The 17,612-nt window shown below is 31.0% G+C and overlaps 1 protein-coding gene across 3 annotated transcripts in view; it reads right to left on the bottom strand.

Moving 5' to 3' along the window:
• LOC145284498 (cAMP-dependent protein kinase regulatory subunit) overlaps nt 1-17,612 on the bottom strand; it is a 611,528-nt gene that overhangs the window by 89,900 nt on the left and 504,016 nt on the right. For all 3 annotated transcript variants that reach the window (XM_080133376.1, XM_080133374.1, XM_080133375.1), the window contains exon 4: nt 4,688-4,749. In XM_080133376.1, the coding sequence (XP_079989502.1) occupies nt 4,688-4,749 (62 nt within the window). The remainder of the gene's footprint in view (nt 1-4,687; nt 4,750-17,612) is intronic.

The raw sequence follows: 17,612 nt of genomic DNA, 5'->3' as shown, positions 1-17,612 counted from the left end.
CCAAGGTTACATCAACCAAAACATTGTGAAAATAACAATCAACATGATAATAATAGTCTGTATAATCCAAATTACACAAATTATCTTTTTTATCTCATAAATTTGGAAACATAAAATCTCTTCTTCCTAATACAGTAAACATTTTGTGTACATTTACTAGCGGGGGTACTCGGTGTTGCCCAGGTGTGGTGAGGTGCGGTGTGTGTGTGTGTGTGTGTGTGTGTGTGTGTGTGTGTGTGTGTGTGAGGGGGGTCAAAACAATAATAAAAGGGAAAATAAAGAATAAGCGAACGAAAAAAATGGCATAAATAATCCTGTTTAAATGTTAAAACTTTTTTAAAAAATCTGAAAAACAAAAACAAAAAAACAGCGAACATGATGGAAAAATAAAAAAAAGGAAAAATAAAAAATAAGCGAACAAAAAAAATGGCATAAATAACCCTGTTTAAATATTAAAACTTTAAAAATCGAAAAAAAAAATGTCCAATATGTCGGCGCGAACGTGCCACCTTAAGACAACGATGCTGTCACTATAACGACTACTCTACGATCTCGTCAGTGAAGTAACATTTTTTGTCTATTTAAACTAATTCAAGAAAGAACGTTTTTCACGCATGAGTGTTTGGTTAAATTGTCATGAGGAATGATTTTTTGCTACGCTCAATAATTACGGACCTTTATTTCTATAGGAAATAATTGACCGTTTTTTTTTTCTAATTTCCACATATTATTCGACCGAGACACCACCCATTCAGACGATACTAGTTTCGACCCAGTCTGAGAAAAGTTTTAGGCACACATACAAACATACATACATTTAAACAGACAGGTGAGATTTATATAATAGATTATTTCCCTTCATTCTCGTGGCAATTGTTGGGTAGTCCGGAGGTAAAGGCTTAGCAAATGGAGTCAAAGGCGGCTTCACGGCTGGGTTGGAATCTCCCAACCTGTAGAAATTATCACCACCTACACTGATGATTGCGTAAGCATGAAACTGTATTGTTTGTATGTATATAAGAATAATTATTATTTAATTATATGTGTGTGTATAATATTATTATGTACAAACATTAATGCTTTATGCTTATGCAATCTTCAATGTAGGAAATGATAATTACTGCCGGTCGAAAGATTCAAACCCAGTTGAAAAGTCATCTTACACTTCAGCCTGCTATTAAACCCATAGGCCAATATGAGGGGAAAAAAAGAACATTTAAACTATAGAATGTCTAATCATCAGAACATGTACATGTGTGGCATCCGTCAGTCGAAACGACTATGGATCAGCGCCGTATTAAGATGTTGCCTGTTTGCATCCTTTTGTGTGACTGTAGAGACCAATTCTTGATTTGCATAGTCTGCCACAGCCTTGACATACGAAGTTTGTTATGCAATTTGCTGCTTCGTCCGGCTGTTCCGCCTGTACACTCGCTCTTCTCCTAGCTCTCTTTGCAGCATTTTCAACATGGAGGGTCCTCTCACTGATGATAATCCCCTGGCATATCATTTTCCTCCAAGCAGTTCTGTCAGCTGCAGAGGCTTCCCATGTATTCCTGTCCACCGAGAGAGCCTTCATGTCACGCTTGCAGACATCCCTGTAGCGAAGATGGGGTCGCCCCCTCTTTCTTGAGCCTGAGGCAAGCTCGCCATAGAGAAGGTCTTTAGGGATGCGCCCATCATCCATCCTGCGCACATTGCCCAGCCAGCGAAGACGTCGCTCATGCAGTAGGGAGTAAATGGATGGGATGCCCGCTCTCTGCAGAACATCAGTATTACTCACTCTGTCCTGCCATGTGATACCAAGTATATTGTATATATATATATATAAAAATATATATACTTTTTTTTTCCTCCATCTTTCCTCCATCTTTCTTCTACTTTTGCTGAATGATTCTTAACACTACGTTTTTTTTTTTTTTTTTTTTTTTCTTATCCAACAAAATTACGAACATCTGTCTTAGTATGACTTATTTAAATCTAATCTTTAGATTCTATGCCTGTACTTGTGCTCTCACTGCTGGATCAACATCATTAGACTGGTTTAGTTTTCAAAGAAAATGTATACATCATTTGGGATATCCCTAATCATAATCATCAATGACATAAATAATCTAAGTCTGCTTTTAGAAAATAAATACTTGTAGGAGACGTTTGGTTACAGACATAAGTCGTACAAAGTTTTGGATGTTCGTTTTGAAACACCCTTTTTTCCATGGAGAGGAATGTATAATAACAACGATTAGTGTTGCAATATGTAGTGGGGCAGGTTATCTCAATATTCTATAAGAATCTTTCACTTAATACTGCAAGCACCAAAATTGGCACAAATGACGTTCAGAACATACATATAAGAAAAGAACGTTAGCCATCAGAAAATTTATGATGGCTGCCAGTTTCAAGATGGCTGGAGAAGCAAACTTGACAAATTTCAATTTTGGTGCTTATATCACCAAGTGAAAGATTGTTTCAGCAATCTGCCTCACTAATGGTCACTGAAAGTTGGAAGATTCTACTTATAGACACTGGCGATAGGAACTGGCGAATCAAATTGAGTTATGTTCTGCCAGAAGCCATTCAGAAACAAAAATTGCTACCTAAAAATATTGAATTTTTTAGTATTCTAGCACATAATTTTTTTGTGTGCTCTTTGTCTGAAAAATTATAAAATCCAGGACCTGTACAGAACAGCTAAAAATTCTTCATTTCCAAGAATAACTACCAATCGGAAACTCTTCTGAAATTAAACAGAGCTTACAATTTAAGAGGTTCTGATACATTCGGAGATTTAAGAGATCAAATTAAAGGGATTCGGATACATTCTAGAAAATACTGCAAATAAACTATTCTCAAATTGGAGCCACATGGCCCATAAGAGGTTAAAACTTACAAATCTCATATTGGTTTGTTTATCTGTTTAATGACACATCAAACATTTTGTGGATATTTAATTTTAAGAAACAAGTCATTATAAATGATTCATACTAAACATGTTGCTATTCGTTCATGGTGGAAGAGAAATGTTTCTAACTTACTTATTAGTTAGATAGTGAACACAATGAATTTGACTACATTTGAATTGTTTCATAGTCAATATCAGCATCCATCGTACCATTCGTGCCTCCATAACAAATTGCATGTCATCTAAATCGAAACGCACCTTAAAATTATGCATAGACATAGAAAGCACAACTTTCAAAATTCCTTCAGGTAAAATTAAGCTCAGAAAATACATTATTTTTTTTTTAAATCACATTTTTTTATTTTTATGCTTAAAATTGATTATTTCAGTAATGCAAAAATGTTGGAAGTAAAATCACTTTGTTTAATTGTGCAAACAGAATTCCGTCGCAAATGCATTAAACATCTCTCTTTTTTTTTTTTTAATGCAATTTTCATTTTTCTGGACAAATTATAAACTTTCTCTTGAAATTTGAAACTTTCAATCCTGTTTTATTCTTGGAATAGAAAATTAATTTTTTTTGTTTATAATGGCATATCAACCTTTTGTGGGGAGAATTTCATCTAGAAAGGATACCTATTAGGTTTGTGCAAAAATAATGTTTTATATATATAGTTCAACGTCAAAAAACAACATTATTTTTTGTATCAACCTACTATTTAAAACTATTTTGTATATCGGAAGTCTCATACTTAAGGTCCCATAAAGATTATTATTGATGGCATTTGTGATAAAAGCGAAATCTAACAAGCCAGAATCAAAAAACAAAGTCCAGAAAGGAGAGGGGAGATTACTAAATGCACATTTGCTTGCATTAAAATTACTTTGTATCTGATTTACAGATGGAAGAGGCAGGTAGTAAACATCCCAATCACCAACACATTCTCCCTGAAGATGAACTTATCCTAACAGTGCTAGACTTGAAATTGATTGCATTTCATAGATATAGCAAGTTTAGTACATTTTTTCCAGCTCTCTAGTTCAGTTTAATCATAATTATAATGCAAAGTTTCTAAGGCAGTTAACCTTTCTTTTTACCATTAATCCTAAGTTTGAATTACAAGGTTATAAAACCGCAATTAATCCTCTAAAGAAATATATAGATAAATAAAAATGTCCCTCTCCCAAAAACAAAAACAAAAAAATACACACACGAGATTTATATCCTATAGCAATAAAAAAAAAAAAAATATGGTTAACTGCTCCTTTAAATAACCTTTTGTAAAAATACATAGATTCTTGAATTATGTAATCCTAGTATGTCTATAATGAAATAATTCAACACCAAATAGTTATTTTTATGATTGCATTTGACCTTCCAAAAGTTGAAATAAAGTAATTCTAAATATAATTTTGCTATAATAAAATTTCCATTAGCAATGAATACCAACCATTGTTCAAACTGTTGTAAGAACATGTCTACAGCAATGGCAATCATATGCTCTTCCATCAGAATTTGCTCTTCAAAAATGGAAATTTTGATGATGTTCTGATATTTATCTTGTTACATAATACGGTTATTTTTATCTGAACTTCTGGTTAATGGACTCTCCTACCTTCTTCAGAGGGGTTCTGATGAGTATAATAGCCCAAAACAAATGAAAATAATAACTTTTAAGAAATGTGACCGTCTTAATTACAAACAGACACCAAGACCACATTATAATAAGATACTCTAAATTTTGTGTTTGTTTTTCTGTATGTGCATGTATAAAACCAACTTACCTTGTTGAATGATGACTTCACCAGCATGTCTATGGACAGGAAACATGGCATCAAAAATGTCACTGAAATAAAAAGAAAACAAAATGATTAATGATGCGTAAATAAAACAGTAGATGTGTGTGTGTGTGTGTGAAAATATTTAACCGATAAACTGTTAAACTACTGGTCACATAAGACTGAAATTAATAGGAAATAGTAATCATACACAAGAATGGTTTATAATGAGTAAAATCTTTGTTTGGATGGATGGATAACATGTACAGAAATATATTGGCAAGTTGAAATGCAAAATATTCATTTCAATTTGCTAACATATTTCTATTACTTTTGCGCATGCACAAATTCATTCATAGCTTGAAATGGTTTAATTTTGAATCTTTCTTATCTGTTAATAACTCAAATAGTAGCAAATGTGTCTGGAACACTAAATGTTTTGGTTTCAATTCTATCTGATGGCACCCAAATCATTTTTTTTTTAACTTTTGAAATCAGTACTACATACTATAGACTCTATAATGAATTAAAATATAATTATTTCCTCTCTCTCTCGCTTGCTTTTTGTATTTCTTTTTATGCTGAAGAAAAAAAACATTTCACAGTGAACAATATCTACACCAGTTTTTATTTCCTCGCTCTTTCTCGCTGTATATATTCTTCCCAACTCCTTCTTTCTCTCTCTCACTCGCTCTATCTTTCTCTCATAATTGAAAACCTATGCAGACAAGATAAGTAACATGATTGAAATCTAGCTAATCGTAGGAAAATAATTTTAATCGCCCATATTGAAAGTAAGTGTGAAAAAAAGTATAAAAAATATAATAACAAAACGTCCCGATATAAAACAAAGTAAAAGAAAAACAAAAAATACCATCATGTAAGATTCGCTAAGCCACTACACAATCAAAAAATAAACAATGATATCTGTACATGTGTTTTTCGGGGGGAGGGGGTAATGTGTGCACAGCTAAGTGTAAGTATTTAATTTCCTGTTTATGAGCGGTTATTATGTTTGTATTTGGTTTATTTTTTTAAAAACAATTGCCTTGTAGAGAGTGCCACCATATTTGAAAAGTTCTGATGCGTTTGTTTATGTATTAAAATGTGGAATCTGGAATAATTGAATCGTCAGCTTTCAGCGAATGAGAATGGGCAGCATTTGAGAAGGGAGAATTTATTATTTTTGAATTGCGAAATGGAAAGATTATGTTATGTCTATGAGTTTATGATCCAGTTACGAAGGGTGCAAGCATAATATCTGTAAAATGTGTATATTTCCTCCTGGTCTTGACTGGGGATAGTAAGAGGATTTAATATTTAGGATGAAAAATAGGAACTACTTCTTCTAAAGATGCTATGTTCGTGATGGTGTTGCTCCTAGGATGAAATATAGGATTTTATTATAACGACTAAATGTGTCTAAAATTTCATTCTAAAGTTATATAAGATAGTGGCTAATAGTCTAGACATAATAAATTTGTATGTGGCATCTGTTGTTGCAAGCCTACGCTACTTTGGTTTAGAGGGGAATTTCTGCAATCAAAATATTATATATTAGTGATGGAAGGATTCCAATACAATTACCGATTACTTACTAAATTCCTAATTTCTATACAATTACGGATTCAGATTCTTTATAAAGCTATAAATATTTAACTATGAAGTAGTTATTTTATCCCAATTACATGCTAAATATGCAGATATTTTCTAAAGCATCAAAAAAATACACTTGTAACAGATGATCCATAGATTTTAGTTTTACTACTAATTAAAAATCAATAAATATTTATTTTATCATTACTATCAGTAGTGGAAGATTTTGCTTTTAACAAAATTAAATAGAAAAAGACACCAGAAAGTAGATACTAATTTTTACGATTCTGATACCCCTAAAAGTTCTGATTTTTTTTTTCAAATTAATCATTCCAACACTAATATATATATATATATATATATATATATATATATATATATATATATATATATATATATGATGTCTTTTTAAAGTTGGTTAACTTTAAATCAGTAACACTACTTTCTTTAATTGCAGATTTGCTAACTATTGTTTGCTTTGAGTACAGCTTGGTTTGACAATTAATCATCTGGTTTCAGCAACACAGCAACAAATACAATCAATTTACTGAAAGAGAAATATTTGATTAACGAATAATTTCAAGAAATGGACCTATTAACTAGTCACTTCGTTTATGTGATTTAACCGCATTAAATTATTTTCTTTGGGTATCTGTGAAGTCCAATATTTTACCCTGATAAAACAGACCCAATAGACCATTTGAAAGACGTCTGAATTGTTATTGCTAAAATACAGCCTAATCTAATGCATAAAGTTGTGCAAATTGAACCTCTAAATTATACTATATATGCACAAGTTGCAACGACCATGTGTCCAAAACTGTACTTAAATTATAAATGGCAAAAATTAATCTTTTGAATAAACCACATATTTGTATAATAAAAATATTTTTTCTGCAATATTTTTCAAGTTCGCCATCTATAAAAAAAAAAAAAACACCAATTATTCATCTCTCTCTCTCTATATATATATATATATATATATATATATATATATACATATGAAAAAAAAACCCAGACAAACTGGCCGACACATTTGCAATAATATCTAAGTAGACAGAGTGTGTGTGTGCATGTGTATATATATATATAATCTCTCCAAATGTGTATTTATGTGTGTGTGTGTGTGTGTGTGTGTATATATATATATATATATATATATATATATATATATATATATACATACACACGCACACACAAATACACATTTGGAGAGATTGTGTGTGTAGTGAGAAAATATTTGTATGCCACAAGTAATAGAAAAAAATGTGTGTACACGTATTATTGCATTTTTCCTATGATTATTTAATGCTTTCACATTATTATTATTATTATTATTATTATTATTATTATTATTATATCTCAATTTCACCTTTTCTTTTGTTAAGCTCTTTTGAGATGGATACAATTTCTAGAAAAATCTTTAGCAGAAGCTCTTAAGCTTTTTACACAATCTTCCAAATTGTTTACAAGAATATTCTGAAACACAAAAGAGTTCATGATCTCGAAGCTGTTCAACATTGAGTGGTCACGTCAACAAGTTGATCTACAATGTCTCTCAATATTTGTGAAAGCACATTCAGATGATCTCTTGTGAAAACTTTCTCTTGTCTCCAAGTCCATTTCCGGCCACACAATGGATAGAGGATGGGCAAACACCCAACGAATGACAGCGGTTTAATATATCCATGCACTTTTAAAGAAAGTGATTGGTATTTTCTCATGATAAAATTCTGAGAACCTTTTCATTTATTTGGAAATCAATCTTGGACACAAGTGGATTTAAATTAGGTTGGTTTCTTTTTATTGCAATCTCTTGTTAAAAGATACAGCAATGACAAAAGATGCATTCAATTAGAAAGTTGAATGAAATATCTGATTAAAAAAGGCGTGCTTGTATCAGGTCGTTGCAATTTTTCTTCATAGAGCGATTTACAAAAGTTTGTCCAAGTCATTGTACTTTTTTATACAAGTTAAAAATCATCAGCCTTTTTACATTCAGATAATGTGATTCTTCAATGAAAAAACTTCTGTCAAAACCAAAAGATTAACCCCTAAAACAGAAGGTGGTTTCTGCCTTATACAAAGACATGTCAAGAATCATGCTGACAAAGTTTCCAGAAATAACCATGGGTTTCAATGTCGTAATGCCACTCCACTTCTTTCTTAATGGTTGAACATAGAATAGCTATATCAACGTTCTGGATGAGGTAGTGAAAATCTGGGATCAAATAGTTCATACATATGCCTATTAGACTTAGCATTATGCAATACAAGCTGTAAGTCTCAGACCTGACTGTAAGAGAACTTTGTTGACAGTATGTCATCTGGCCTTCCAGCTTGCCTCAATATGACCCCTTGACTTTACATGTCAGGTTTGATGGAACAAGATCCTGATAGATGCAACTGTAATATAAACGACAAGATAAAACTCAGGATCACCAGAGTTTTTGAGGACCAAGACGAAGGCCTGTAACCAGTCCAAAGACTGTCAAGAGACTTTTATCAGGTCAATTAAGTGTAATCAACAAGTTATGAAGACAAACTGAGCAAAATTTGATGTATAGATCTTAAAAAAATAAAATTAAACTATAGTTATTTTTTATAGACAATGAATGTGGGAAAGAATATCATTAGCCTACATATATGCTTCAACTTTTGCAACAATTCTGTGTAATTTTTTTTTAGTATATTTGTTTTTGTTTTTTCATATAAAAAAGTTGGTTAAAATACAACCCTAAGAACACAATAAAGAATTCCAGTATTAACTTTTCTGATACTATTCACAATAACTAGTAAAGCCAGAATTGCTGTGTATCTGAAATAATCTGTGCCTAAATAAAAATTCCATGAGCAAAGTTTTTCTTCTAGAACTACCCATCTGTGAAACACAATACCATGGCGTTGTTTCCCGGTTTCAGGTACTTGTTGATCCATTCCTATAATTAAATTCTGTCCAATTTTCACCATTAACAATCATTGTAGTGTTGTCACTTCATTACTCATTAACCCTTGTTCTCGAGTGCCCTTTTGGCCTTAATAAGTAGTGACTCCTTAGTAAAAAAAAGAGACAGACAGACAGAGTTGTCTAACATTGCTGACAAATGGTCAGAAAGCCAGAAGAAAAAAGTGACTGCAACCCAGCTCAATATTGGAACCAAAGTGTTACAACGATGACCATGGATCTTAGTTTTATTTACAAATACAAAAGGATTCCATTGAAACTAGGAAAGAAAAAAAAATTGAAAAGCAAACAGAAACTTGTGCTTCTCTTGTTCTTAATCTCAGAAAATGTCCTGAAGGAAATCTCTGAAACGCTTCAGTGAACAACATCCAAGACTAACATTCTAGAATGAACAATGGTGGAATTACCAAAAGCAGACAGCATGAAGAAATGGTGAAAAGGAATTAATGAATTCTGGACAAAAAAAAATTAAAAAAAAGGCTTCTAAAACACAATACACATCCTTGTCATTGTTGGTTAGTACAAATGTCACTCATGCAAAGGTGATAATTACTATAAGAAACAAAGAAAACCTCAGAAATTACTTTTCTTATATATATATATATATATATATATATATATATATATATATATATACACACACACACATACACCTTAAAAAGAAATAGACACACAAGTACTTACTCATTTTCAAAATGTTGATTTTTTATTTGAAACACCATGTATACAATTGTTTCAGCCTTCTCCTCCCCTCCGTGTTGACATGGAATTACAAACTATCATATACTTGCATGCCAACACAGGAGGGGAGCTGAAACAATTCTATGCATGCTGTTATCAATAAAAGACCAATATTTTCAAAATGAGTAAATACTTCTGTGTCTATTCCTTTTAATGTGGTATCTTTAAGTAAAACAAACAAAAAACATATATTGTCATTACTATCGCAAGTACTTAAATTGCATATAAACGTTGATATATATATATATATATATATATATATATATATATATATATATCTGTGTGTGTGTGTGTGTGGAGGGTGAATATAACAAAAAATGGCTGTTTAGATATACTTCCAAAACATAAGCAGCACACAAACATGACTACACATCAATATATCATTATACTTCATTACATTATAGGTTAATAATAAATATGAAGTGAAGTGTTATGATAAATCAAAGTTATATATATATATATATATATATATATATATAGAGAGAGAGAGAGAGATAGATAGATAGATAGATAAATACTGTGAATAACTACAAAAAAATTCAATTGTGTTTCAATCAAATATGTCCTTAGCTAAGAATGATGTTTGACTGAAACACGATCTGCGAAACCATCTCCATTATATTTATCTTAGTCGGTCTGTTTGCCTGTCCATTCCACTTCTCGGAAACTACTGAGCCAATCTAGCTGAAATTTTGTGTGGATTTTATTATTACAAGATGAAGCGAAAAAAGTATCATGGTATCCATTCTGGTGTACAGTTTGGGATTAACAGAGATTAGTATTTAATGCAAAAAAATGAGCACAAATTTAACCATATCAATTTCGTATTAAGCATTTGTTCCAAGTCAACAGGCTATAACTTTTGCCTATTTTAATGGGATAAAAGTCTTATTGACCATATTTTTTTTATTAAAAATCTATATTTTTTTATTATATCAAATATCTATATATTCAATGCTATGGAAATGAATACTAGGATATATCTATATATCTAGCATATATTCCTTTCCATAGCACTGGATCTATATATATATATATATATATATATATATATATATATATATATATATATATATATATATATTCTAAATAAACTTGTCAAAGCACAATCTCAGAATTAATCAAGAACGTTAGATTAAACGAAATGGAGTGAAATATTAAAAAGTTACATAAGTTGCCATCACAAAAAAAATGAAAAAACTCGGCAAAACATCAGTTAGGACATTCAGAATACTAAGGAAATAAAGTTCAAATAAAAACATCGGGCGAATATTTATTAAAAAAAAAAATATATGAGGACAACAATAGAAAATATTGCATGGCAGACACTTGTGTATCTGAAGAACTCTAATATTAACACATAAAATACTACATGCATTAATATATATATATATATATATATATATATATATATATAATTGATAAAAGTTCATTGGTTGACAACATTTATTCGTTACATTTGAGAATGGATGGTGAACGTCTAATCAAAGCAATACACGGTCTTTTCAATTCCGTTCTATAAACTCAACTGATTTCTAATAAATTTAAAGAGGAAATTACATTATTTTGAAATTACAATATGTTGAATGTCTATACATTTAGTCTGCTCATCTGGTAGGAATAATGGAAAGATGCAGAAAAAAAAAACTAGGTTGGTGGCTTTGTTTTATGGCATATCAGCCCTTTTTAGGCTATTTAATGCCAAATCGAGTAATTTGGGAAAATATTACTATCCTTCAAGTTAACCATACCTTAAATATTTATTCATGATGTTTGGTTTGGTTATAGAGGAAAATTGTAGATTCTGCCTTTGACTTTGCAGAATATGATTTAGTTTTTGAAAGGAAACAAAACCAATAACATAAAAGTTTGGTGCATTTCAAGTTAAACAGCCTGGTAGCACCAGGGTAGAAAAAAAATGGTAAACCATCAAGAAGATGAAGTGATAGGATATTTTCCTGAACTTCCAGATCAGCTAGCTTAAGAAAGCAGATCTTGGAGACAGCTCTGATATGATTGATAATATTTTGTTTGACGACAACATGAAAGTATATTTCTTTGAATAAGATATTCAGTGTGTATTTGATTTGTTGATAATTCTTTGGAATTTCATCACAAACTTGTGTATTTTTTCTTGCTTTAAGAACTCCATTTCTATTGAACAATTAACACAGACTGCAATAACAGTCTTTCCCTTTTCTTCTTCTTACACATTTTTACAAGTATGCAAATGTTTTTAATTCCAAATCTAACCACTTGGGAAATAAGTCTGCTTTTGAAACAACATTCGTATATAACGCGTCAAAGCAATTCTAGTCAAGATCGATATCACACTCAGAGAAGCAATAGATCCAATTTTGGTTTTATGAGAGTGATGGAACAAGCTAATTCCTGTAAATGTAATAGAAACATGATCATTAAGATATTCATATTTCTCAAACATCTGTGTACATGTATGTCTAAAGCTGAAATATTACAATAGTTGTGCTACCGAAACAATGCCTATTGGCTTAGTACCTTTGCAGCAAAGTTTTGTTAAATACATGATATATAAATATATGAACTTTATATGAACACAAATCTTTGTAAGTCAAATGCAATATGCTAAGCCAATATTATGTGCAGGTCATTATTCTCCATACTTTTTTTATAAGGCAGGATCGATCAAACTGTTTTTTTTTTTTTTTTTTTAAATAAAATCTGATCTCACTGTTGTGTCAAATATAAAACTCGAATTAAAACACATTTTCTTGGCCTTAGAGCTAGTATTTGCTCTGTCCAAAGATGGTACAATAATATTGAGAATTTCTGTTCATGTTAGATGCCCATAGAATAGAAATATGTCACAAACTCCTGTGAGAGTTTTCAAGAAAGACCCCCATAACCAGATATAATCTTAAACTACATTAATCAACGCACTTAGAGAAGTATGTTTCAGTTCGAGGGTGTAGATTCGGACCAAACGCCCATACAATGGAAATATTTTAAGTACAGCAGCAACATACAACAGATGAAGTATACTACTGTGGATTGGGTCTTGCTTGGTATGCGATAATTTTGTATTAGAAATAAACAAAATAATATAGGAATATCATTTCAGTTATGGTAGACAAAATATTTTACACTTATTGATGTTCTTTCAGTTTTATTTTAACTTTCATTTATTTTACTCATGAGTGACCATTCCACTTATCAAGGCTAAAAAAAAACACTTGAAAATAATGGCTAATTGACAGTTTAATGATGATGAATATAATGAAATGATTGAAAATAATGAGTGGAATGAACAAAATTTTATTATTTATGGGGACAGTTTATGGCAATATTTGTTGACATTGAATTTGAAGATAATCATGTTATAGTCTGCAAGGAAGCAGTTTCTTGGTAATGTATTCCCCAGATGAGAAGTTCTTTATTAGGGCATGTGGTTTTCACTTGTTATATTCTGTTGAGGAGATTAACATGTTTTAGGAAATTTATTATTTTTTATAGAATGAAGGATTATACATGCTTGATTTAGTTATTTTGTTTTATGGCATATCAACCCATTTCAGGTTATTCAATGCAAAATCCGGCCATTTTGGTAAAGTTTTTATACTTTAAGTTCTTTATATCTGCGAATATTTATTTATGTGTTTGCTTTGGTTGTTTTATACTAGGAAATTGTTTTTGTTTTTTAGAACATGATTGAGTTTTGCAAAAGGAAAGCCAGAGGAGAAGGTTTTACAGGAAATAAACTGCAGTGGGTCATTCTATGCCAAATATGGCTTGTACATGTATATAATTTATATAACCTAAAAATAAATAGTTTGTCAGGAAATTTCATTGTGTTATGTTTGATTTTTTTTTTTTTCTGTTTCCATTTAACCCAGGATTTAGTGTAAGGTCTTATGTTTTTAAGTATCTTCTGTTCTATGGAATTAGTGGTATTTTGATGTTTTTCTTCCAATTCCATTCTCTATTGTGTTATATTTGTTGCATAACTCAGTCATTTCATTCGTAGTTTTTGTTTCTTTTTGTGCCTGGATTGAGATTATTAATGTGGCTTTTCATGACCTTTAAATTTGAGTGAAGGATGTTTATGTTGAGTGTTGCCTTTGTCTGTAGTTTCCATACAGCAAGATCATTTTTTTTTTGAGAGAGAAGATTGTTTAGATTGTTGTGTAGATGTTTGTAGTTCTTTTATGAAAGTTAGGAGTTTGGATTCATGTTTTCTCATGAGGAAGTTACAATTTTGACATTCAGAATTGGAAGTAGTTTGCAATGATTGAGTTACTTGAGTAAGAGTGGACTGGATGAGTATTCTCTGCAATTTTTCAGCTTCTGGAAAGATGTTCTGGGAGTATTCTTCCATTCTTCACAAAATCCTAAATAAGCTGAATGTTCTTCTTGACAGTTAATGCATTTCAGCTGTTGGTAAGTAGCTTCCTGATGGTCAGATCCATCCATTCCACAATGTTTACATAATTTCCTTCTGGTACACCAATTCTAATGGTATCCAAATTTTTGATAATTATAACATTTAAGTGGATTATGGATATCCACTTTTGTTATTATGTACTCGATCTTAATTTTTGTTGGAGGAGTTAAATGTGAGAATGTATGATTTGGTATTGAATTCTTGACTGTCTTTATTTATAGTGATTCTTTTTACTTCTGTTACAATTTATTATTATTATTATTATTATTATTATTATTTCATCTATTGTACAGTTATATAGTTCTGGGCTTCTCACCACTCCCTTTTAAGTGATGAGAATTTTTTTTGGGGGGGGGGGGTAGACTTTATTTTTATATTGTGTATTAAAGTAGTTCTTGTAGTTCTTAATAATAGTCCAGCGTATTTCTTGTTTTTTTTATTTTTTTTATTTCTACTATCAAAGTATTTTCACGTGTTGTTTTGATTGATTTTAGAACCATGACTGAGATATTTTTGTATTATGAAAGGTGAGAGTTTGGTGATGGATTCCACCAACCCAAGAACTCTATAGATTGGATAATAAGCAGTTATTTCTTCACTTTCACTATCTGGGTTTGTTCAAGTATCAGATGTGGTCTTTTGCATAATTTCATCATTTTATTTGTGTTAGATTAAAGTTTATTATCAGGTGCCGTATGTAGAGCTTTTGATTTCATTGGCTTTGCTTCCCACCCACCTTGGAACCCCATGAGAGGATATACCTAGGGTAAAACCTATTCACCTAATAACAAAGGCTGCATAACCAATATAGCCGTGCTGATGATTGGTAGTTTAAATTTCTATTCCTGGGTTTTCATTCCCAGCATAATTACTTACCCAGGCACAGAAAGGGGTATGAATCCTTTCTCAGCAAGATTGGCCTTACAACCATCGTCTTAATTCCAAATTTTGTAGATCTGAAAAACAATTGACATGACCAGCCAATTGATTGAATCAAGCTTTTCCAAACATCCGTCTAGCCCAGGTAAGGGTCAAAGAGGAGGGTTAGAAAGTGAAAGAGGGGTGATAAAACCTGACCTCCAAATTTGTCAACCACCAGAACCCTGTCCTAAGGCATAACAGGCCGCCACCCATGTCCAACAGCTAGGGTAGTCAGCATCTTCTGATGCCCCACTAACAGAGAGTCAATCACATTGACGATTGTATTAAAGTAAAACCTGGCTGATGTGTGTTCCACATGGTAAGCGCAAAAATTGACTAGGAGTTAATCACATTTTTTGAAAGCATTATTTTGTAAAGTTAAATTTGAAAACTATTTCTTATCCTTCTTATAAGAGACGTTAAGACTTGTTTGACCATCTAATTTACATGCGTTTGTGGTGTGTACAGACATAAATTATATGGTCATACTAAAAAATTGTCACTCTAAATAATCATAGAAGCAATAAGAAATATAAGTGGTTGAATCAATATAATGGTCAAGTTAATCACAAATTATAGCTAATTAAAACAATAGATTTTTTTTTAACTCCATCTAAGAACTAAGGTATATGTTAGCATATTTTAACTCTAAGAACTAAGGTATATGTTAGCATATTTTAACTCTAAGAACTAAGGTATATGTTATGAACTAAGGTTATGATTAAAGTATATAGAAAAAACGTCTTAGGCAAAAACTAAAAAAACACAAATAACAAATTTAGCTTGATACAACACACACACTGTCAGAAATAATTTGAGGTTTCAAAACATTTCTAAAAATTAAAGCCTCATCATAGCTACTTCAAACTTGTTTTTTGATTACGTTAAAATGGGATATTTCTTTATAACAGAAATAGGAAATTTAATTGAATAAAACGTTTAGCGAATCGTGCTAGAGATGTAAGCTAAACTATGTAGCATTCTATAAAGATTCGATGAAAAACAAAAACGAATCTCCGATTTTATCAAACAAAACTATCAAACAAGTTGTTTCCAAGAAGAAAAGGTAGGAAGATCTTTATCTGCCATTATAATGTGACCTTTCCAACTTAGAGACGCCTTTGCGGTGCAGAATAAGTGAGGTAGAGAGAAAGATGTATAGGTAAAAATGGTCTTATTCTAATTCAAGCCACCTCGATAGCCGCATCCAAACTAAACGACCTTTCATTGCAGTTCTACAAAGATGAAGATGTGTATTTTTCCCAAAAATAAGATTGACAGGAAGCAGCACTGTCGTACACTTTGGCACCCAGTGTCTATCACTCTCTCTCTCTCTCTCTATATATATATATATATAACTACTTAATTTACTCACATAAAATTAATATACGAAAGTATAGATTTATGTGTAAACTTTAAATATTTACTTCAAAAGTGCTCAATACATAGGTAGAGCTAGTTAGTAATTTATAAAATATATATGGCACTTAATATTCCGCGTTTCATCCACTCAAGGACTCCTCAGGCTTACTGAGGAGTCCTTGAGTGGATGAAACGCAGAATATTCAGTGTAGCTTAATCGCCATATATATTTTATAAATTACTATATATATATATATATATGTACTGTTTGTATAATAAACAGACTATATAATAGCTCTGTCCTACATTGAGCACGCGAGTTTCATTGGATTTACAGCTAGGAAACCAATCTATACAACCATTATATATATATATATATATATATATATATATATATATATTTTAGTAGGATTTATAGTTAGATTCTGTGTTCTGTGAAGAATATAGAATATATAAATAAGGACAGTGATATAAATTTATAACATTTATTTCAATTCCAATAATTCAACAGCAACAATGATTAGGCATACAATCGTTTCTAAGACTGTTAGAATTTTCTTTTTACTTTTTAACTCCAATATGTCTATTCTTTAACGCTTTTTACAAACAGAAATCTATTCATAGCCATTCATACTTTTGACACACACACACATATATATATATATATATATATATATATATATATATATATATATATACTAGCTGTACCCTGCCACGCATTGCTGTGGCTCAATTTGGTGTAATGAAAAATTCTAATAAAAAGAGAAAATGCATGTTTCTTATATTCTTAGTACAGCAATCCACTCCAAAAAGTAAAAAAAAAAAAAAAAAAAAAAAAATGCGAAAATGAAAAAAAATGCGAAAATGAAAAAAAAATGTTACTCTTGCAGAAATGGATCCTGATCCTCGGGATTACCGTCAATCAT

This window comes from Euprymna scolopes, chromosome 9, assembly GCF_053919585.1.
Source record: "Euprymna scolopes isolate OS-2025 chromosome 9, ASM5391958v1, whole genome shotgun sequence".
In the NCBI taxonomy this organism is placed as follows: Eukaryota; Metazoa; Mollusca; class Cephalopoda; order Sepiida; family Sepiolidae; genus Euprymna; species Euprymna scolopes.
The sequence above is the reverse complement of the archived record's forward strand: the minus strand, read 5'-3'. Positions and strand labels throughout refer to the sequence as shown.